The sequence below is a fragment of the Rhinolophus sinicus genome, linkage group LG09, assembly GCF_036562045.2.
Source record: "Rhinolophus sinicus isolate RSC01 linkage group LG09, ASM3656204v1, whole genome shotgun sequence".
NCBI classification, from domain to species: domain Eukaryota; kingdom Metazoa; phylum Chordata; class Mammalia; order Chiroptera; family Rhinolophidae; genus Rhinolophus; species Rhinolophus sinicus.
This window is the reverse complement of record NC_133758.1, coordinates 70,152,906-70,175,409: the sequence shown is the minus strand read 5'-3', so window position 1 is coordinate 70,175,409 and position 22,504 is coordinate 70,152,906. Positions and strand designations below refer to the sequence as shown.

Below are 22,504 nucleotides of genomic sequence, written 5' to 3'. Positions count from 1 at the left end.
TGTCAATCACTAGGTGAGTTACAATAAACAAATTATTTAACATCACTGTACTTCAATCTCCCCATCTGCAAATTGAGACAATAATAGCACTTACTTCACAGAATTACCATGAGAATAAAATGGATTAAAAGATATAAACTACTTAGAACAATGGCAGGCCCATTGTAAATTTACAAAAATATTATTAATTAATGTTGTATTTGTTATTTTACAACCCCCTTCCCCGGTAGCTTCTCATTAACTTTTAGGGTTAGATGGCTTGGAGATTTCCTTCCTTCCTTCCCTCCTTCCCTTGTCCTGTCCCTATCTTTTCACCTCTCCTCCTCCTCCTCTTCCCTCTTTTCTTTCTGTACCCTCTCCTCACCCTTGTGATTTTTTTTTTTTTTTTGGTGGTGGGGAATTTACATCCAAGAATTTTTGATAATTAAGTGCCTCTTTTAGCTTGAGGCTGACTAGTCACTAAAGACTAATCATAAAGTCAAAATAAACTGTACTGTCATAAGATCCAGATACTAAGCAGATCTCTGAGTTAAATTAGTTAAAATGTAAATGCTATCAACAGGTATCATAAAACTAATGATAAAATAATTTTAGTTGCTGATGTGTTTTATACATCTGTACCAGCACAGCCAGTAACTTTATCCTCAGGCCGTCCTCTCCTCTCTGTCTCTCACATGATTATTGTTAACGAGTGAAGCAGTAAAAAGACAGCCCAAATGACTATGTGGCTAAGTGGTTTAGCAATAAAACTGGGTTTATTCATACAGTGTGCCACTTACTCTTCTCTGGGAAAGGCACACACAGCACATTATGTAATTGTTTGGGATTTCAGTTCAAATGTTCCATAATTCTTACTATGAGACTTTTTTAAAAAAAGATTTAAATAGATAAGTGGGATTTACAATCACAGAGTTTGCATCATATACCGGGTGTTCTAACTTGAGATTAAAAAATTGGATGCAGTGTTGATTCAACTGCTGCTCTCAAGAGGCCATATACATGGCAAATGATAAATATTAATTGCTGGATTTCTTCAAATCCAAGACACCATCAGTTGTAAGACATTAAGAAATAAAGTAAATGCTGCCAGTTATAATTGTAAGATGCAACTCTACTCCAGAGATTCCAAAATATAAAAGAAAAAACTGTATTTTAGAATCAATGAAATATATCATTATTAGCTATTAAGAAATATTTACTGAGGGCCTTCTATTGTCTGTAATTCGGTATTAGGAACTATCAGGTATGTAAAAATACCTGACACAGTCCCTGACCTTGGGAGATTTAAAATACACTTATTAAAGAAAATACAAATGTGACAAATTAAATGATGTAAATTAACTAACAATATGAAAAATTTATACAAAATATATGACAAAAAGCATATAAGCATGGCTGAAGCTTAATTTCTAAAAAGTAATTCTTCCTACCTTAAAAAAGTGAAAACTTTAGTTTTGAGGTTAGTTACAAAAGAGAATCATGATATACTTACGTTCAGATGCTATAGGTTCTTGTGTATCTTATTTTTGTTTAATGTTTAAAATGAATGTTGATCATCAGCAGTCCCCTTCAAGTATTGCTGGGTATATACTATTTATAGATTCTAACGCTTTTATATAGCTATACTCAATAATAAATAGTGTAGTAAGGAACAAAAGTAAGAAATTGCAAGATTTTAGTTCAGAAAATTTCAAATGAACTACTTCAGTGGTCCATGTTCAATCTCCAGTTTTCCTGTACTCTCTCACAAATTAATAAGGAAAGAGTTAAACAAAAGCATCTTGCCCACATAAGAACAGCTATTATATGTAATGTTCAACATAGTCATGGCTTACGAAAAGCAGAGACTTAATGTTAAGAATGATAAAAAATGCAAATTGCATCATCAAAATTTTATTGAGAAATATGAGTGAGGGTATGTAAATTTCTTTGCAGTCAGTAAAAATTACTTCTGACTAAACTGTACTTTTCTCACCAATTGCTAAGAAAACATTCTTTGAGGTTAAGACTTAAAATACTTAAGTTATTTCTCAGAGGAAAATACAGTTTGATATCCCAGCAACAGTGAGGCCATAGCCATCAAACATCATTTTTAAACAGACTCAATTAAAAACTATATTTATTTGAAAGTAGGCAGTTCTACATTGTTGACATAAATTTACTTTGTGTTCTATCTTTCAAAACAATAATTCTTGTTTTAAATTAAGAAATCATGCATGGCAAGAATTTAAATTATCCTTCCAAGTGTAAACATGAGTAAGATAAAGTATGCCAAAAGAGAGAGTCAAAGATTACTATTAAAGTAAAGGAAAAGACAACACTGAGCATCGTATAATTCAAGGGGTGTTTTCCATGATTTCTCTGTTTGAGACATTGTACCAACTGTGGGAGAATCAGAGAAAGAAGAAGTTGTCCCTGTCCAATCTAATCTAATAGAAAAGGCAAGAAATTAACTCAAATAAGTATAGAGTAAAATATAATAAGGACTATAATAGAGTTACAAGCAAAATGTGACAATACACATCACTTCTGTTGTTGATGTCTTAGAAAGCTTTATAGAAAAGTAAGCATTTTAAACAGGGCTTGAAGAATGGGTAGGATTTTAACATTTGGAGTTGAGGAAAAAAAAATCTGGGCTAAGGAAAAAGCATGGAGAAAGACAAAGTCATAAAATGTTTGGGGAATTGTAGGACATCCTATCAGAAGGTTTACACCATGGGAGATAAGAGAAGATGCTGAATAATAGCAAGACTGTGAAGAGCCTATCAACCCATGCCAAAGGGCTGGCCTTCGGAGGGAAGTTTTGGGGTATCCAAGCTTTGAGCAATCAGAGATGCACCGTAGGAAGATTAACTGGTCAACAGTGTGCAGGAAGGACTGGAGGAGGAGTAGGCTGAAGGTGAACAGACCAGTTAGGAAACCACTGCGATCATCTTAGCGAGAGGTACTGGAAGGAACAGGTTCACTTCTGAAAAACTTTCTGAAGGAGAAATGATGGGATTAAATGCCAACCAGCTGGGTGGGATGAATCTGCTGTTTGCAGTCTGGTAACCCAGAGGATAGGCAGACAGAGCATGGGAGCCATGGGAACCCTTGACACTGGACTGTAAGTTACTAAAGGTGAAAGAAGGGTAGTGGTAAATTTTGGAGTATGCGTATTTTGTGGGATTTTGGTGTCTGAGCAGAAGGTTGGAATACAAAACCATTCAAGATGGCTTCCAGCTCTATTTTGCCTGACTGTCCATAGAATGCCGTTTATATACTGCCTTTGACCTTATTACATTGGCCTACCTATCCATTCAACAAATAGTGAGTGCTTACTGTGTGCCGAGAAGTGTTGAGACAATTGGAGCAAATCAGTGAACAAGATAGAAAAAATTCTTGCTTTCAATGAACTTGCACATCAGCAGACAGAGACAGACAATAAATAATGTACATAATTAAATATGTAGTATATCATGTGTTATAAAACATGTTACAAAACATGCTATGGGGTAAAAAAGATGAGTAAGGAGGCTGAGGAGAGGTGATTCTGGGGCCGTGGTCAGGGCCTAGTCTCCATGGAGAGATGTTACAAGTCACAGCCTTTGAACCATAGTGCAGTGTTTATCTAAGGATGCTCATGACATTCCCCAGTTGCCTCTAATGAAAGCACATGAAAGAGCTGTTAAGTTTCCACAGAATCCCTGGCTATTCAACACCGTGAATCTCTAACTGATCACATTTCCCTCTTGTCACTAACGGCCGGAAAGCAGAAAGCTGTTTGTGGTCTTCTTCCAAAACATGTAGGAAGCCTCAACAAACCATTTTTCATACCTGTTTTCATCTTACTTTGTGAACAACAATTTCCTATTGCCTTGATTTCTTCACATACTTTTATCTTATTGTGTGTTTTTGTCACCAAAATCCAATTTAAAACTCTTGAGGTATTTATAAATATGCAAAAATAAACTGCTCAAGTTACCTTTTTTTAAACAGTTTTTGACCTCTATTTCACACCAAAATTAGTGGCTTTAATTAAGGTAAAACTTGTTAAAATACTACCCGTAAATAGTGACTCTATATGTAACCTCACGTAAGGTGTATCCACTTCCGTACTGTCGGACACTGAGTACTTACATGAAATTCACACAGCCTGTGCCAGCAGGTGGAGCAATCCAGACGAAACTGAGGTTGGTCGTGGGCAGATGACTCACATGAGAGGCCACCACGCTGCACATAAACTGGTTACCAAACTGGTGGTCAGACATGATCCCTGAGAGACAGAAAGGAAGAGATGTTGTTATGAAAACAAGAAAGCAAAGTCCCTGTTATCGTGGCATAACATGATGTGTATTTTCGGGACATATTTCTTTTATGTTAAGATTCATCATGCCATTTGGCTTTCCCATAAGTTATACAATTTTCTACTTTCTATAGTTAGAAGAAAATTAATCATTTAAAGCATAATTGTTAAACAGCAATCTACTAAATTCCCTGCTATAGTATTAGATTTGTTCTGATTTTGTTGATTAGTCTTTGCCCGTCACCAAAAGCCACCAGGAAGGACCACACCGACAGCATTACATGATTGGATGTACTACAAGTGTCTACAGCAGGGAGACTAAACGTGACTGGGAACTGGAAGGTATCTCAGTAAGAGGATGTTGGAGGAGCGTATTAAAATATTCGGGCTGGCGTTAGGTTATTTTAGAGAGCAGGGTGGTCAAGCTGTCCCCAGAATTTCCAAATTTTAGTACTGAAAGCTCTACATCTTGAGAACACCCCCACCCCACTCCCAGCCCAGTCCTATTGGGAGGCTACAGGGGAAGGTGGCTCTGCTTCTGGATTTGGTGCTATCAGAAAGTAGGGACAATTTTATCACTAAGTATATTAATATCTACCTAGGAGACATGAAGAATGGAGTAAGGCTCAAGTCGTGATTGATAAAATAGTAGAAGCTGCATATTAGCCTGAAAGAGGGATGCTGGTCATTTTGGTGGCTTGTACCACGTTCTTGCTTTCGTCTGTGCTCAGGCATGATTACAAAGTGGTCTTATTTTTATCTCAAACCATCAGTCCCAGAGTCACCTTGCCCAGTGTTGATGCTCTATGAAACTGCTTCTATGCAACAGGAGAACACCATGGCCTAGCCATAAGTACCAGGTCAGCTCCTAGCTGAGCTATCAACAGATGTTTTTTTAAATTTTTCAATAAGATGATTCTCTCAGGTTTACCTCAGATATAAAATATTAATAAATAACTCACTAAGAAGAAAATAAATCAATTTTAAATGGGCAAAAGACCTGAACAGTCACCTCACCACAGATGGCACAGAAGCATATAAAAAGATGGGCAACATCTTATGTCATTAGAGAATTACAAATTAAAACAACAATGAAATGCTACTAAATACTTATTATGGCTAAAATCCGAAACACTGACAACATAAAATGCTGGCAAGGGATGTGAAGTAACAGGAACTCTTATTTGTTGTTGGTGGGAATGCAAAATGTTACAACTACTTTGGAAGACAGTTTGACATTTTCTTACAAAAATAAATATACTCTTACCATATGATCCAGCAATCACACTCCTTACTATTTACCCAAATAAACTGAGAATTTACATCCACACAAAAACCTGAACAGTTTATTTGTAATTGTCAAAACTTGGAAGCGACCAAGATGTCTTTCAGTAAGTTAATGGATAAATAAACTCTGGTACATCCAAACAATGGAACATTATTCAGAGCTAAAAGGAAATGAATTATCACACCATGAAAAGACAAGGATAAATAAATGCATATCACTAGAGAAGCCAATCTGAAACAGCTATATACTGTATAATTACGACTATATGACATTCTGGAAAAGGCAAAACTATGGAGACGGTAAAAAGATCAGTGTTTGCCAGGGGTCGGGGGGAGGGAAGGACGACTAGGCAGAGCACAGAGGGCAGGAGAACTACTCTGTATAATCCTACAATTGTAGAAGCATGTTATCATGTATTTGTCAAAACTCATAGAATGTACTACACCACAAGTGAACCCTAATGTAAACTATGGACTTTGAATGACTATGACGCGTCAATGTAGGTTCATCTGTTGTAACGAACATGTCACGGTGTGGGGGATGGTGATAGTAGGGGACGTTGTGTATATGTGGGGACAGGGGTATACGGGAAATCTCTGTACTTTCCACTCAATTTTGCTGTAACCTAAAACTGCTCTAAAAAATAAAGCTAATTAATAAAACACTGCCAGGAGTGGGCAGTTAAATAAAAATTCATTTACTGGCTTTGTAAACTTGTACAAACGACGTACTCTCTCTGAAATCTAGTTTTCTTGTCTGTAAGATGGAAACACCATGTCCCCTCTATCCTGAAGCTACTGAGAATTAAATGGCTCAGTCTGTATGACAGCTTCTAGTACAGCATGTTTGGATCGGTGCCCTTTCTGTATGTCATCAGAGCAGATCATACATTTCTCCATTGCACCTGGTCATCTTTCCAAGGAGTTTATGAGGGACTAGGTGTTTAACCTTGATATTCCAAACAACTATCACCATACCTGACACATCACAGATACTCAAGAAATGTTTTCTGAATAAATACACGAATCATGTAACTATAAAAATAATAGACAACAGAAAGTATAACCCATATGTTACATTAACTAGTGAAATAGGATCTTCTAGAATAGAAAGTTATTCAGAATAGGTCATACCGGCCAAAGAAATAGAAAAATGAGTCTATATTGTCATATCCTAACAATGTGCTTTTTCTCATTAGAGTTTTTATTTTAAGCTGCATCTTGAGACAAAATTCAAGGCCAGAGAAACCACAAGGTTAGGGAGGCTATGAGACTCCCCGGGAAATCACAGAGTGCTCCATGAAGGTGACTCAGGAATTGCTGCTCCTTCTGGTTGGGCCGAAAGCAGGGATCCAGTGTGTGGAAAATGACACATCTGCAGGAGCAGCCTGACCAAAAAGGAAAACAAAAGTTCCAGCCATAATCATGTGGGAAGGGAAATGAATCAAACAAAATGAGTTTTCAGGGTTTCAGAGCCTTGGTAACAGGATTCATGTTCAAGTATCTCCTCATTCCTCAAAACTCCTCTAAGTGAGTCTAGGCTGCATATTACTTATAGAATTTTATAAGGTAGCTATATTGTTGTAATTACTGTATGCCCTACCCTAGATAAATATGTCACGGAACAAGTCTTGCAATCCAACAGTCTGGCACAGTAGTCCCCCAAAGTGGGTCCCAGAGATTCTGAGTTAACTGGTCTGGGGTAAAGCTTGGGTACTAGGAGTTTTAAAATCTCACCAGGCAATTCTAATGTGTAGCCGAGAGCATCCATTAAAAATGTGTCTTAGTAAAATGCTGTCTAGAATTCAGGGCTTAGAGTAATATCACTACCGTGTCAATATACAGTTTGAAAGTATCCGGCAGTGTCTTAAATGATGGCTTTGAAAGTAACACAGTACACTCTATCCTCTTAACCACTACTCCTAAAACCATCCCAAATGTGCATTCTGAGGCCCTTTTTATGTACCTTCAAACACTATCAGTGTGCAGTGTTCTTTCCTTTTTTAACACAGAGCACTGGCATATTATACTGCTATAACATTTTAATTGGCATTTATGTGAGAACACCAAAAAGTTGGCCAGAGTTGCAATTATTAGAAATCTATTTATCTTAATATCAACCAGTTGTGGGGGAAAAACAACAACACTAATACAGAATCTCTACTTTGCATCAAACATTGTGTTAGACCTTCGGGAGGTACATAAAAGAAATTTAGGACAGAGTCCTACCCTGAAATGACTTGAGCCTGGGAAAAGAAAACTGGAATAAACTCACATTCTAAATGAAACAGCTAGAAAATAAGTAAATGCTACTGGGTAGTATTCATGAAAAATATAAAATAGGAGAGAAAGAGTGATTAATACGGACAATTACAATAATGACAACTAATGCTTACTGTGCACTTGCGATGGCCTGGCACTCTTCTCTATGCTTCATGAGTGTGAACTTATTTAAGTCTCTTAAAAACCCTCTGAGGGAGGAGCTGTTACCTTCTCCATTTTACCAATTAGGACACTAAGATAATGCAGCTAAAAGAACTTGCATATGGTCATTGAGGAAGGGGACAGTGTAGCCTGGATTCACACCAGTGCCCTTGCTACAGAGTCAGACATGGTGCTATGGAAGAGGGAAACTGGAACCATGTCGAGAAAAAAGCTACAAATCGCCATCCTTGTTTGTATTTACAAGAAGCAGCAGGGTATAATCAGAAACTGCCCCCCACTCCGCCACAGACTGCTGCCTGACCTTAGTGAGACTGCCTCTCTCAAGCTTCAGTTCCAACATCTGCACACTGCTGGTCCAGGACCACTAAGACCCCTTTCAGTTCCATAGCTCTCGGAGTACAATTTTAATGAACAGAACAAAGATGGGAGGACATCTCACAAAGGCAGACATAATGAGCAAAGGTGCGCATATAAAATGAGAACACCAGGAAAAGGAGAGCAGTCAGAGTCAGCTTCAGTGCTCTGCGAAACAGAATTTACTGCATCTGCCACAGTGATCTTAATGGCTTTTGTGTCATGAAAGACATATACCGTCTAATTAATATATGTGATTGGGAAATCTATTCTTGGGATAACTGAAACTTGAATTTGGTAATGAATTTAAATTTATAATGCTGTTTTCCCTGTTGCATGCTGGATAATAAAAAACACATTGAGTTTTTAACATTACTTGGAAAGGGGAAAATAGGATCTATAATAAAAAAATTTAATTACACTGCATATTTCAGGGAGCTACATACATATAAAATACATGTGTCTATAATGTAGTTAAAATAAAGATTTTATTTTCATGTGGGATTTTTTTCCCAGGAAAAGAAGCTATACTTTTCCCAAGAGACTTGGACTACGAGAGAAAGTAAGCACTTCAAGAAGCGTAGCTCAACTCTAGGCGATGAAAGTGAAGTACATCCTTTAAACTCTGAAGTTCTACAAGATTGATAACTGTCTTTATTTTAGCAGGATTTTAAAGCATCCGTGGTATAAATACATTTCCCTTTTGAATATTGTGTACACATATTTTAAAAATAGAATATTCACAATCTATCATTTCTATGTCAAGAGACAATCAATGTTACTCTTTAAAACAATTATTCCTTTGACAAAGTATGAGTGTTTGAAGTTCATTAAGTCAGTCAAATCATTGGATATCTAGTTAAAAATGTGTAATATTTGTCTTCTGAATCCAAGTACTGGTTAAAAAATAGGAATCGATACCAGAGTTTCTTTTCTCCACATTACACTTCTGCAAGATGAAGCTCACATCGTTAATTGTTCTAAAGTTGCTTCCATGATCCCTTTTAAGACAGTGATACACATTTCTATGCCTTCTGGGATGTCATTTTCCTTGACAAGTCTTCAGTTATTTTAAGTTTGTGACTAAACCTTGTATGAACTCCATTTTCCCTCAGGAATACTTCTCTATGCTTTTAATGTGCACACCTTGGGTCTTCAGAACTGTAACTAGAATTTCTATGATCCCCCATCTCTAAAATAAAATGTACATACCCTCATAAAAAAGGTAGACTATTCACTTCCAAGAAATATACTGAAGAGTTTATTACCCGAAATAACCAAAGTAGTGGAAAATTTACACATCCATGTTGGGTTTATTCTATATTTTGTAGATTAAAGATGTGGATTACTCAAATGTTTCATTGGTAATTTGCCATGGTTAGTGTGAAAGTGGGTTGAACATGCCCTGGTTTATTTTTCATGGGCTTCAAGATCTCAGACATCTGTGGATTGGAAATCACCAAAGGGCAAGTACATTAAGATTTGTGTTTGTGAAAAATGTAACCTTCATACATAAGAATAATGAAGCCTTAAAGTTATTATTTTATTACTTCAAATACTTTCAGAAAGTTTGATAGAATATTTTTTCAGGAAGTTTAGTAAATGTATTAACTTATATCTACATAAGAAGTATAAGATAAAACAAACACTTAAGACGATTTCTATTTCCTTTTATATTTATCAATTGCTCTTTCTTTAAAAGTGACAGCTAAAGGCTTTCACTAGTTGATAAAATATGGACTGTTCTGAAAATCTAGTTTGGAAAGTTAGTGCCATATTGTAAGAGGAGAGAGAAAATGAATTATGGAGTTCCTTTTTGTCATTCTTTAATCTTTTCATTTGATACAAATACGAATAACTGTTTACCTACATAATTTGACCTGTCTATTCTTTGCCTTCTTTGCTAGGCCAATGTATTCAAACATTTCAACAAAGCTAAACACAATTTTATAGGTTGAAAAGTAATCACAGAACTTCCTGAAAACATCCTTATTGCAGCTTATCTGTGAAATACCGTCATGATGAAAATGGATATGAAAACAGCTCTCAAGTAGTGCTACAAGATAATGAACAGCACTCACACTCACACTCACATATATACACTGGGTATGTTTAATTTTTAAAACATTAATTTGATGGCATTTGATTTCAAATTTAAGTCTAGAAACAAAAAGTACTAAAACCCTTTTAGAATCATTCTGGAATTGGATATCTATGGGCACAAGTTAGAAAATGTATGAGGCGCCATACTCTTTCCACATCTCTTGTTGGTTGTCTAAAAAGAGCATATTCTAAGTCAATCTGTTTCTTTCCTCACTCCTTGCAGTTACACAGATGAGAATTCTTGCTGTTGCCCTCCCTCTGTTCCTCTCCCTGCACTACCATTTACCCAATGCCTTCTCTGTGCCAGTGTTTTACCCACATTATGACTTTACTATCAGGGGAGAGGCAGTAGAGGGGGAAGGCTGACAGCACAGGTCCTGGAGGCAGTCAGTCTGGGTTCAGATCCTTGCTCCACTACCAAGAAGTTGTGGAATCTTGGGCAAGTTACTCAAACACTTTATTCCTCAGTTTCCTCCCCAAGGAAATTGAGATGGTAATAATAAGGTGGCTGTGAAGATTAAATGAGGACATGGCACGTAGTTAGCATTATATGTGTTAGCTATTATTATCATCACCATTTTAGAGATAAAGGATAATTACCAAGAACCGGTGAATTTCAGTGACTTGCCGAAGGTAAGAGAGCTAGTAAACGGCACTTAAACACAGGTCTATCTTCCATCATGCACTGTCCACTGGCTTCCTTCCTCTGTGTTTCCTTAAGTAGCAGCAGCTCCATTATGAGACACTCCCATTCTGATCAACAGAAATTCTCCCAAATCCAGTGATGGAGTGCAAAGTGAGCAGGAAGAGGGCGCCTCCTTTAGACAGAAGCTCAGGTTCCCTCTCCCTCTCCCTCCTCTCACCATCCTCTCTCCTTCCTCTTTCTCCAAACACCTTAATTTCTCATCAGACAATTACTGGATAGCCTATGTCCTCTTGGTAGACACATCGCTGAGTTAGATACAGACTGAGTGAGAGACATCTTTAGGTCAAAAGTGTTCCCGTAAGGGACAAAGCCATCCAGTGACCCTTAGGTCTACGTGGCCACTGAGTCTGACAGAGCAGCGTCCTTTCCAAAGAGCTATGTGAAGTCTGCACTGTCTTTAACGGAAGCTCTCCTGATACACTGGTTCCGTGCCTCCTAATGCTGCATCCCTCCCTCCCTTCCTAGCGGCCTATGTGTAGATAATCACTACATGTTGCCCCAGCCTTTCCAAACTGACCACACCATGCTGGTTGAGAACTATATTCCACCTCACTACTGGGCACCTGTTCCTTTGATTCATTCTGGTGTGTGTGGCTTCACAGCACAACTTCCAGTCTAGACACTGGATTTTACACGTATACCGGCCGGAGAAATCCAAAGAGGAGGAAGCTTCAGATATAAAACCATGGAAACATAAGGAGCTGAAAAGAGCTTCAGCAGGGCTTTCTTTAAAAAATAAAATATCTTGCATAACTGAAACTTTATATCCATTAAAAGCAACTCTTCATTTCCCCCTCCCCCAGCGCTCCTGGCAAACACCATTCTATTTTCTGCTTCCATGAGTTTCACTATATTAGATACCACACATCAATAGACTCATGCAGCATTTGTCCTTGTATGACTGGTTTATTGCACTTGGCATAATGTCCTCAGGTTCACCCATGTTGTCACATATGGCAGGATTTCCTTTCTTTTTTAAGGCTGAATAATAGTCCATTGTATGTAAAATATATACCATGTTATCTTTATGCATTCTTCCATTGATGGACATTTAGGTTGATTCTATATCTTGGCTATTGTGAATAATGCTGCAATGTACATAGAAGGGCAGATATCTCTTTGAGATCCCGATTTTAATTCTTTTTGATAAATACCCATAAGTGGGATTGTTGGATCATATGTCAGTTCTATTTTTAATTTTTTGAGGAACCTTCATATTGTTTACCATAGTAACTGCACCTTTTTACATTTCCACGAACAATGCATAGGCGTTCCAATTTCTCCACATCCTTGCCACCACTTATCTTGTTAATTTTATAATGGTCAACCCAAAGGTATGAGATGATATCTCACTGTGGTTTTTCTTTGCATCTCCTTAATAATCAGTGACGCTGAGCATCTTTTCACATACCTATTGGCCATTCACACGTCTCCTTTGGAAAAATGTCTATTTGTGTCCTCTGCCTACTTTTTAATCAGGTTATTTGCTTCTATGCTACTGAGTTCTAGGAGTTGCTGTTCAACAGACACAATGTTTCACTTATGCAAGATGAGTAAGTTCTGGAGTTCTGCTGTACAGAATTATAGTTAACAATACTGTATTGTAAGTGCCCTTAACACAATCAATAAATGAATGAATAAATAAACAAACAAGAAAAAATTAAGAAGAAAACAAAACTAGAGAATGTTGCTTTGTTAGATTAACTCCAGGCCCATCTGTCCTCTTCTTTCCTCACCGACAATGAATGGCTCAGTTGACCTATCTAGGAAGCTTAATGCAATACTAGAATTACTATCCAGAATTCTGGTTTAGACCTCTGCTTATCCTAGTTTAAAAAAAAAAAATGAAGAAGAAGGAAAAGAGAAGACCCCGGAGAGAATAATAAGTTAACGTTTCCTGAGTATTTAATGATGCAGGCAAGTTCTGACTGCTTTGCAAATATGAACTCATTTATTTATTAAAAACTCTAATTATTATTATTATTATTCCCATTTTATAGATAAGTAAACTGAGGATTAAAGAAGTTAAAAAAGTTGTCTAAGTCACTACTCCCCGGAGGGATCACTAACCACTCGAGACCCAGCCCTGCCACTTTCTAATGTTGCCATCTTGACCAAGGTTACTTACACTCTGTAGTCTTATGATCATTCTTATTTAATATGTAGATAATAAGGTCTCCTTAATAGAACTGTGGAAATGATTAAGTAATAATTCATGGTGTGAGAATTAAATGCTAAATTGCATGTGAATTAAGAGTGTTCATTAAATGTTGAAATTATTTGCAGATTGAAGAATATATCTCCATCCTTCTTTAAATAAACTCCCCTTTAAATAAGTTAAGTGAACTGCAGATGACCCAGGCTTATCATGAAACCCAGGCCAAAGCTACCAACAGGAGCATGGTAACACTTGGCTAACCCCCGCAAGCCTCTGCATGTAACAACAGGATGTGATTATCTTAACTCTACCTTCAGATTGGCTGACCTAAAAGAACTGTCTCCAGCAAGGCTATTTCTAAGTAACCAGAGACTGCTATCATATAGATCTAGCTCCAGGTCAAACTGCTTTATCAAATATTTTATTAATGTTTACATAAATAAGCCCACTTGAAGTCTTCAAGCTTCAAATGCCCAACATCTTAAAGGAACAATGAATTTTCCCCAACGCCTAGTCCCCAACTCGTATCTCAGTCTCCTAGCTCCAAGTCTCATGAGGATGATTCTAGTAGGTGAAAACTAAGCTACACATCTTCACCCCAGAAAGGAAGTATGGGAATTCTTTTGGAAATGGCATTACTCCCAATGTGGGAAACTGTATAAAAATTTTGGAAAATCATAGTTACACGTCTACTACAGATGGCAAGTTCAAAGTCTATAAAGTTCTGGATTTCTTGATCCAAAAATAGCGAAAATAACTGATAATCTTAAAAGACCATGACTTTGGGGATTATTTCCATGAATCCATACATTGAGTTATTTATTCCTTACTTTCAATGAGCATTCTACCACAGGAAAGCTATGCTTTATAGCAGTCAATCTATTTGATGGACAGGAGCAAACGCTCCCCATACCCTTCCTGGACAGCATATTTCCCAAAAGGTAACATCAGGACAGAAGATGGGCCTCTGCCTTCTGACTCCAGATGGTGTAAATCTGGACTAAATGGTAGAGCCTTCAAACAATCAGAGCTCCTGCTGACAGAGGAGCTTCAACAAGTTAGCGTGATATGTATTGTCTTAGTTCAAGAACACTACCTAGTCTTAGACTCATTATTAACTGCTCCCTCCCCACCTCAATCAATCAATCATCAAATCTTTCTTATCTTACCTCAAAAAATTTCCGCTGTGTCCCTGCTTTCCTACTCTTCCCACTATGGCCTTATTTCAGGCTTTCATCATCTCGTTTCTGATCAGTGCCAACAGCTCCCTAATTGGTACCTTTGAGTTAAGTTTTGCCTTCTCAGGCTAATTCTCAATATCTAAAATGCAAATGTGATTTTATCATTCCAGTAATTTAAATCCTTCAGCGGCAATCCATACTTACAGAAGTAAGAGTAAAGACCTCAACATGACATACTGCCTTCTATCTATCTCTATGGGCTCACTTATCCATGACCCTTGTTGAAAATTCAACTCCATCAAGACCAACTATATATAATTGCATGTATACATCTATGGGTTGCTCTTGTTCTCTCTGCCTAAATCAGGGTTCAGCACACATGTCCCTTGGGTCAAATCTGGACCATGGCCTGCTTTTGTACAACAATTGAGCTAATAATAGTTTTATATTTTGAAAAGTAGTAAAACAAAAAGAAGAATATGCAATAGAGATCTACCCTTAGGATCCAAAAAGCCTAAAATATTTACTCTCTGGCCATTTATAGAAAAAGTTTCCTGACCCTGCCCTAAAAAGCCTTTTCTTCCTCTGGCTTGGCTAAACCCTTACGCATCACTTAGTACACATATGAGATCATAAATCATCTTCTTCATGAAATTTTCTGTACAACTCCTTCCTGTATCCGAGGTTAATGTTAGGTGCTTCTCCATGCTCTCATAATTCCAGAGAATATTGTTGTTGAACCTACTCATTACATTATAGAGTTATCTGCTTGCCCCATTAGATTTACTCATGTGTTGTAACATTTTATCCACCAAATCTTTGATAGGCACACAATACATGTTTATGGAATAAACTGTTACTGAATAAAGACATTACAATTGACATCATATGGTATGAAAGTAATTTAAATTACAGGAGCTCTCCATGGTACTGAAGAGGATTGCCTACAGCTCCTTCCTATGGGATGTCCAGAATCCTATGTTTCATGTTGCTCAATTTCCTTCACTAGCCTCTATCATGACTTCATGACTTTTTCTGCCACTTACCAGTCAACTTCCTATAGAATCCTAACTAACTCTTGTCAAATTCTCTTCTATTCCAATTAAATGTACATACATTTTTGTCAAGGCATTTATTGCTCACCAAATAGCCATATGCTCGCCCACATTTTCCAGGCTCTTTGCAGTTCAAGGGGGCCATGTGAATAATTTTGACCAATGGGATATGAGCAGAAATGAAGCACAGAATAGAGGATCTGAGTTCTCCAGGTTCCTTTGTTGCCTTGATGGCAGTGGAAGCCACACACTTAGACAGCATAGCTACAATACAGAAGTACCTTAGCTTGCTGAGTCTGCAGTCTTTGACTCTTATCAAACTGTTGAGTTAAGCTATGACTTGGAGGTTAATTTGTTATCACAGCAAAACTGAATTTCCCTGATTAACACATTCTTTTAACAGAACACTTATCACAGTTTGTTTACTTCTATTTCCCTTACTAGATTATAAGTTTCTTGAGAGAAACGATTGATCTTATTGATTTTGTACTGCATAACTCAATAATTGTTGCTAAATGAATGAACAGACTTTAAAGTCTGCTTTCCTGTTTTTCATATTCCCTACTCTCAAAAAGAGCAACAACGTGTTTATTTTACAGTAGCCAAAGGAACACTGTTGTGAGTGTAAACTGTATAGTCATAGTCAACAGCAAAGACCCGAGAGACAAACTGCCTGGGTTCATATCCCAGTTCTGCCTTACACTAGGTATGTCCTTGGTAAATTATAAGTAAATCTTCTTGCCTCAGTTTCCTTACGTGTGAAATGTGGGAAACAATAGTACTGACCTATTGGGTTACACAGTTAATGTCTGTAAAGTGTTTAGAACAATACCGAGCACATAACAAATACTGTAAGTGTTGACTGTTACTACATTGCCACAACTTTGTAGGAACCCTGAATTTCTATCCATGTCCTAATGACTTAAAAATCAATGATACTGTTTTCTGATAAAGGCATTTCATTCAATAACTCCAGTCTTTGTTATCTGATAGAATTAATAATTTAAAGAATATGAAATCACACATAGTATGTAAAACATTATATTTTAAACATGTACAACATTACAATAATTGCAAGCACTGCATCTATTTACATCATGGTAGCAGCTTATATACCATAAGAAAGCATTGACAGTCAATGAATTCTGATGATGAAATATATTTCATCATGTTTTCAGTTCATCTGATTCCAAATGAGATAAAAAGAAATACCAATATATTTTTAAAGAGAAATCACAGGAAATATTGTTTTCAAATATGACGTATACTACTTTTATTTAAATTTTATTAAAATTCACACTCCCCTGAGGCAATAATTTGAATATTGGATCAGAAAAAAAGAGCGTTTCACATTATTTGAGGTTAAATGATTACAAAGTAGTCCCAGAAATTCTTAAATTCCCTTCATATTTAAAGTAAATTAGGAAAAGAAAAATAGACGAAAAACAGTTATTTTAAAATTGTTATAATCTATTAACTTGAATTTAAGCAAAGCATATTGCTTTGACTAAAAAAAAAATACTAGGGTTATTTGAATACACACTCACTTGAATGATCACAAAAAAGTTCTTAACAAAGTAAGTTATTTGTTAAAGGTAAATTTAATTTTGTTTCTCCCCTGTAGTTTTCATTTATTTATAATAAATTGTGGCTATTAGAAATCTTCAGTGTTTCTTCTTTTTCATGGAAATTTTATCATTCTAAGCATAAACCTGAATGATTATATTCTTATTGTATAGCTTCTTCCAGGCATTATCTATAATATATTATCTTTAATGTGAATTTATAATCATATATTGCTGCTTATATTATTGGTAAAGTTTACATAACTTCCAGTTTGTATTCTTTGAGAAAAACAAGTTTAATTTTACATATGGAATTATTTTATCTACAGTTTCTAACTGAAAAGGTAATCACCCAAACATTTTTTAAAAAAATTCATTTATACACCTCTATTTACACTTGGGAGGAAAATATTAGAAATTTTATATTTTAATGTCAATTTTATATGTTCTATAATATACAAAGTATGTAAGTGAAGAAGTATATGTACAGAATTTATAAATTAAAATTAAATAAATACACGAATATATAATTATACATGCATGCGCAAACATTTTACGACTAGAGGAGTCCAATTACAAAAAGTTTTGCTACATTTGGTGTAGAGACTTTCACCAAGTCAGGGAGGCAATTCAGAGATTATCAGATGTAGTGTGAAAAATCATCTCCCCTGTGACTTTCTGAGATGAGGGAACTATCAGATTCTTAACTTCTCTTTCAAAGGTCAAAAAGCAGATACCAGTGATGGAAATAAGAACAGAAAAGGCTTTGATTTGAGTCCATTCCTGTATTCTTTAAGGGAATAAAGGGAAACATGCTAGAAGGAGCACAGCAGAAACGTGAAACTGGTAGAGTGTGTTTCTGGTTTGTCTGCTGGAATTATGATCTAGCATGAGGATGCTGGATTTCGGACAACAAGAGCTAAAGATGGCTTAAGGGCTGATACAAGTGGAAAATTTGTACAGATATTGATAACGCAAAGAAAATTATAAGTATCATAAAAGAAGTATACATTATCTTAGGAGCCCAAAGAGGTAGCAAATGCGTCTACTTGGGACAGAGATAAACAATTACAACAGCATTTCAGATTGGTTTCCAAAGGGGAGCAAAATTCTCTGGGAGGTTAGTTGCAAAAAGAACAGCCTACTCAAAAAGTACTGGTCACACTGAGAGCAGTAACGAGAAGTGAGAGTATCTGGAAAGCAATAGTGTGCACAGCAGGCACGAAGGGGAAAGGACCACACAGGCAATTGAGGCTTGAATGGAAGGCCCTCGAATACGTCATTCAAGGAGTCATACTGCTGCAGGCACAATGGGGAAAGACCACATGTACATAAAAGGAAATATTATCATGGTAGTGGTGTGTAAAATCAATGGGCACTAACCAAAGAGAATCAAGCACGGTGCCTGGAAAATTATTGTAAGAGACCAGGCAAGGCATGAGCAGGGTTAGAATTCTAGTGATAGGAGAAGGGTTTTTTTATTTGAATTCACTGCTTTATACCTCATATTAGTGTTCTAGGGCTGCTGTAACAAAGTATCACAAACTGTGTGGCTTAAAACAAAAGAAATTTATTGTTTCACAGCTCTGTAGGCTAGAAGTCCAAAATCAAGGTGTCAGCAGGTTGATTTCTACTAGGGAGAATCTGTTCCATGCCTCTCTACGAGCTTCTGGTGGCCGTAGGCATTCCTTGGCTTGTAGGTACATTATTCCAACCCTTCATCTTCCCATGGCATTCTCCCTGTGTCTCTGTATCTTCACATGGCTGTCTTCTTGTAAGACCACCAGTCATACTGGATTAGGAGCCCACCTTACTATGACCTCACTTTCACTTAATTATATGTGCAAATTAAATTAATTATATTTCCAAATAAGGTCACCTTCTCAGATACTGGGGGTTAAAACTTGAACATAACTTTCTGGGGAGAAACAGTTCAATCCACATCATGCCTCAAGGGAATGAAGAGCAACATGAGGAGCTGCAGCATTCCCACTAGCAGAAGTATTTGCGATTATGAAATCATGAATGGTGTTTTGTGACTTAGGTAGAAAGGCTATGTTTTGTTAAGATGCTACCAAATAAGAATAACTCATTTTCTAAATTTTGATTTTACAATTCAAACTTGCCTAAAATACAAAATACAATAGAATAAAACACCACATAAAATAATTGGGGTAGTAAAAAATAAGCAGCAGGAGGGGGGGAGATCATTTACATAAAAAATACGTTGACAAAAACTCTAGAAAAATTTCTAGCTTTCACTTGGAAATTATACAGGAATCCACATGACTTTTTAAAATATTTTTTATTTTTCAAATACAGTTGACATACAATGTTACATTAGTTTCAGGTATACAACACACTACAACTTATTAGGTGATCACCCTGATAAGTCTAGTACCCAGCTAGCAATGTACATATTACAAAATTATTGCCTATATTCCGTATGCTGTACTTTACATCCCCGTGACTATTTCATAACTACCAATTTGTATTTATTAATCCTTTCCCCTTTTTCACCCAGACCCCCAACCCTCCTCCCATCTGGAAACCATCAGTCTGTTCTCTGTATCTATGAGTTTGTTTCTGTTTTGCTTGTTTATTTATTTTTATAAATTCCACATATAAGTGAACTCGTATGGTATTTGTCTTTCGCTGTCTGACTTATTTTACGTAGCACAATACCATCCATGTTGTTGCAAATAGTAAGATTCCATTCTTTTTATGGCTGAGTAATATTCCATTGTATACATGCACCATGTCTTCTTTATTCATTCAACTATCGATGAACACTTAGATTGCTTCCATATCTTCGCTATTGTAAATTATGCTGTAATAAACATAAGGGAGCATGTCTTTTCGAATTTGTGTTTTATGTTTGTTCACATAAACACCCAGAATTAAAACTGCTGGGTCCTTCTTTGTCTCTCGCTACAGACTTTGGTTTAAAGTCTAGTTTGTCTGGTGTAAGTATTGCTACCCCAGCTTTTTGTTTGTTTGTTTGTTTCCATTTGCATATAATATGTTTTTCCACCCCTTTACTTTCAGTCTCTGTGTCTTTCAATCTAAAGTGGGCTTCTTGTAGGCAGTATATGTAAGGGTCTTGTATTCTTATCCATTCAGTCAACCTATGTATTTTTTTTGTTTTGATTGAAGCATTTAACCTATCTACATTTAATGTAATTGTTGATATAAATATGTAGATATTGCCATTTTATTATTTATATTAACTATATAAATATTTAATATAAATACATAATATAATATTATATTAAATATATAAATATATTTTCTTCCTGTTCTTCTTAAAGAAGTTCCTTTAACATTTCTTGTAATACTGGTTTGGTGGTGATGAACTCCTTTAGTTTTTTCTTATCTGAGAAGCTCTTTATCTGTCCTTTGATTATAAATGATAGCTTAGCTGGGTACAGTAATATTTGTTGTAGGTCTTTAGTTTTAATAACTTTGAATATTTTGTGCCAATCACTTCTGGCCTGCAAAGTTTATGTTGAAAAATCAGCTAACAGTCTTATAGGAACTCCCTTGTAGGTAACTAACTGCTTTTTTCTTGTTGCTTTTAAGTTTCTCTCTTTGTCTTTAACCTTTGGCAATTTAATTATAATGTGTCTTGGAATGGCCTCTTTGGTTTCATCTAGTTTGGGACTCTCTGCACTTCCTGGACTTGTAAGTTTATTTCCTTCACCTGGTTAGGAAAGTTTTCCATTGTTATTTCTTCAAATAGGTTTCCAATTCCTTTCTCTCTCTTTCTTCTCCTCTGGCATCCTCTGATGCAAATGTCGGTATGCTTGATATTGTCCCAGAGGCCCCTTCAAATATCCTTATTTTTTGTTTTTGCTGTTCCAATTGCGTGTTTTCCACTACATTGTCTTCCAAATTATTTAGTTCCTCTGCTTCATCTAATTACTGCTGATTCCCTCTAATGTATAGTTCATTTTAGTTACTGTACACTTCATTTCTGATCGTTCCTTTTTATGTTTTCTATGTCTTTGTTAAAATTCTCATTGAATTCATCTACTCCTCCCCTATGTTCATTAAGCATCCTTATAACCACTGTTTGTCTCCATTTTGTTTCATTCTTTTTCTGGAGCTTTGTTCTGTTCTTTCATTTGGGACATGTTTGTCTGTTTCCCCATTTTGGCTACCTCCCTGTGTTTGTTCCTATTTATAAGAAAGAGCCCCTGTGTCTCCTGGTCTTGGTAGAGTGCCCATATGTAGGTGTCCTGTGGTGCCCAGTGGCACAGTCTCCCTGGTCCCTTGTGCGGGTTGTATGTATCCTCCTGTTGTATTTGAGCCTTGAGTGCTGTTGGCAAATTAATGGGAGAAACTGACCCTCAGGCTGATTGGCTTTGACTATAGAGGAGGAGCTGTTGCACAGGGGCTGACCCTATTGGAGGAGGAGTCACATTAGCAGGTCTCTGGTGCCTGCCCAGTGTGCCCTTTGGGTGTGTCATTTATGGAGGTGATTAGGTGGTGCTCTGGTGTGGTCTGACACTGGCCACTGGGTGTGTTGATTCTGGGGCCTCTTGGGAGGGGCTCTGTTGCCAGCCAGGGTTAGCCTGTTCCCTTCCCAGGGCCACCTGGTATGAGTTACAAAGTAATCCTCAGATTACTTTGCTGCTTGTGCGAGGCTTGGAGGTGCTTGGGAGAGGCTAACAAGTTTGATGGGCCCCTAAGTTGGATATGGCAGGGTCTCAAGGACTCTCCAAGGTAGGGTGAATGGTGTTCACCAGATCAATGAAGACTTGGTGCCTGCCTTACTCCTGCAGCCTGAGTGGCGGGAGGGCTAAACAAAGGAATAATGGCTTCTGCCCGCACTTCTATATGGGAGAAAGATGCCCCTCCAGCCCTCTCCCTGAAGCCAGACAGTTCAGTTCCTCCCTGTGTGTCCCTGGCACCTTTCAAGCTGATGCCCCAGTGCTGGAACTCAGAGCAAGTGAGTCTGCCAACAAGTAAGTCCATGCATGGGTCCTTTAAGAGGAATGCCTGGGATTCCAGCAGCCCTACATCATACTCAGCCACAATCCCTGCTGGTTTTCACAGCCAGAAATTATGAGGACTTTTCTACCCAACACTTGAGCCCTGGGCTGGGGAGCCTGGTGTGGGGCGGGGATCCCTCATGCTTCAGGAGGAATCTCTGCAGCTGAGATATATCTCATGATTTTTAATGGTCACACGGGGGTGTGGGACCAGCTTGTTCTGCAACTCTGCCCCTCCTACCAGTCTCCACATGGCTTCTTCTATTTATCCTTAGTTATAGGATTTCAGTTCTGCTAGTCTTCAGATGGTTTTCACTGAGAGTTGTTCTATGGTTTAATTGTAATTTTGACGTGTCATCCACATGACT

At 37.1% G+C, this 22,504-nt stretch overlaps 1 protein-coding gene across 4 annotated transcripts in view; it reads right to left on the bottom strand.

Annotated features, from left to right (window-relative positions):
• The window catches only part of RELN (reelin), a 502,053-nt gene that overhangs the window by 352,647 nt on the left and 126,902 nt on the right, over positions 1 to 22,504 (bottom strand). For all 4 annotated transcript variants that reach the window (XM_074340625.1, XM_074340624.1, XM_074340623.1 and 1 more), the window contains exon 3: positions 4,120 to 4,255. In XM_074340625.1, the coding sequence (XP_074196726.1) occupies positions 4,120 to 4,255 (136 nt within the window). The remainder of the gene's footprint in view (positions 1 to 4,119; positions 4,256 to 22,504) is intronic.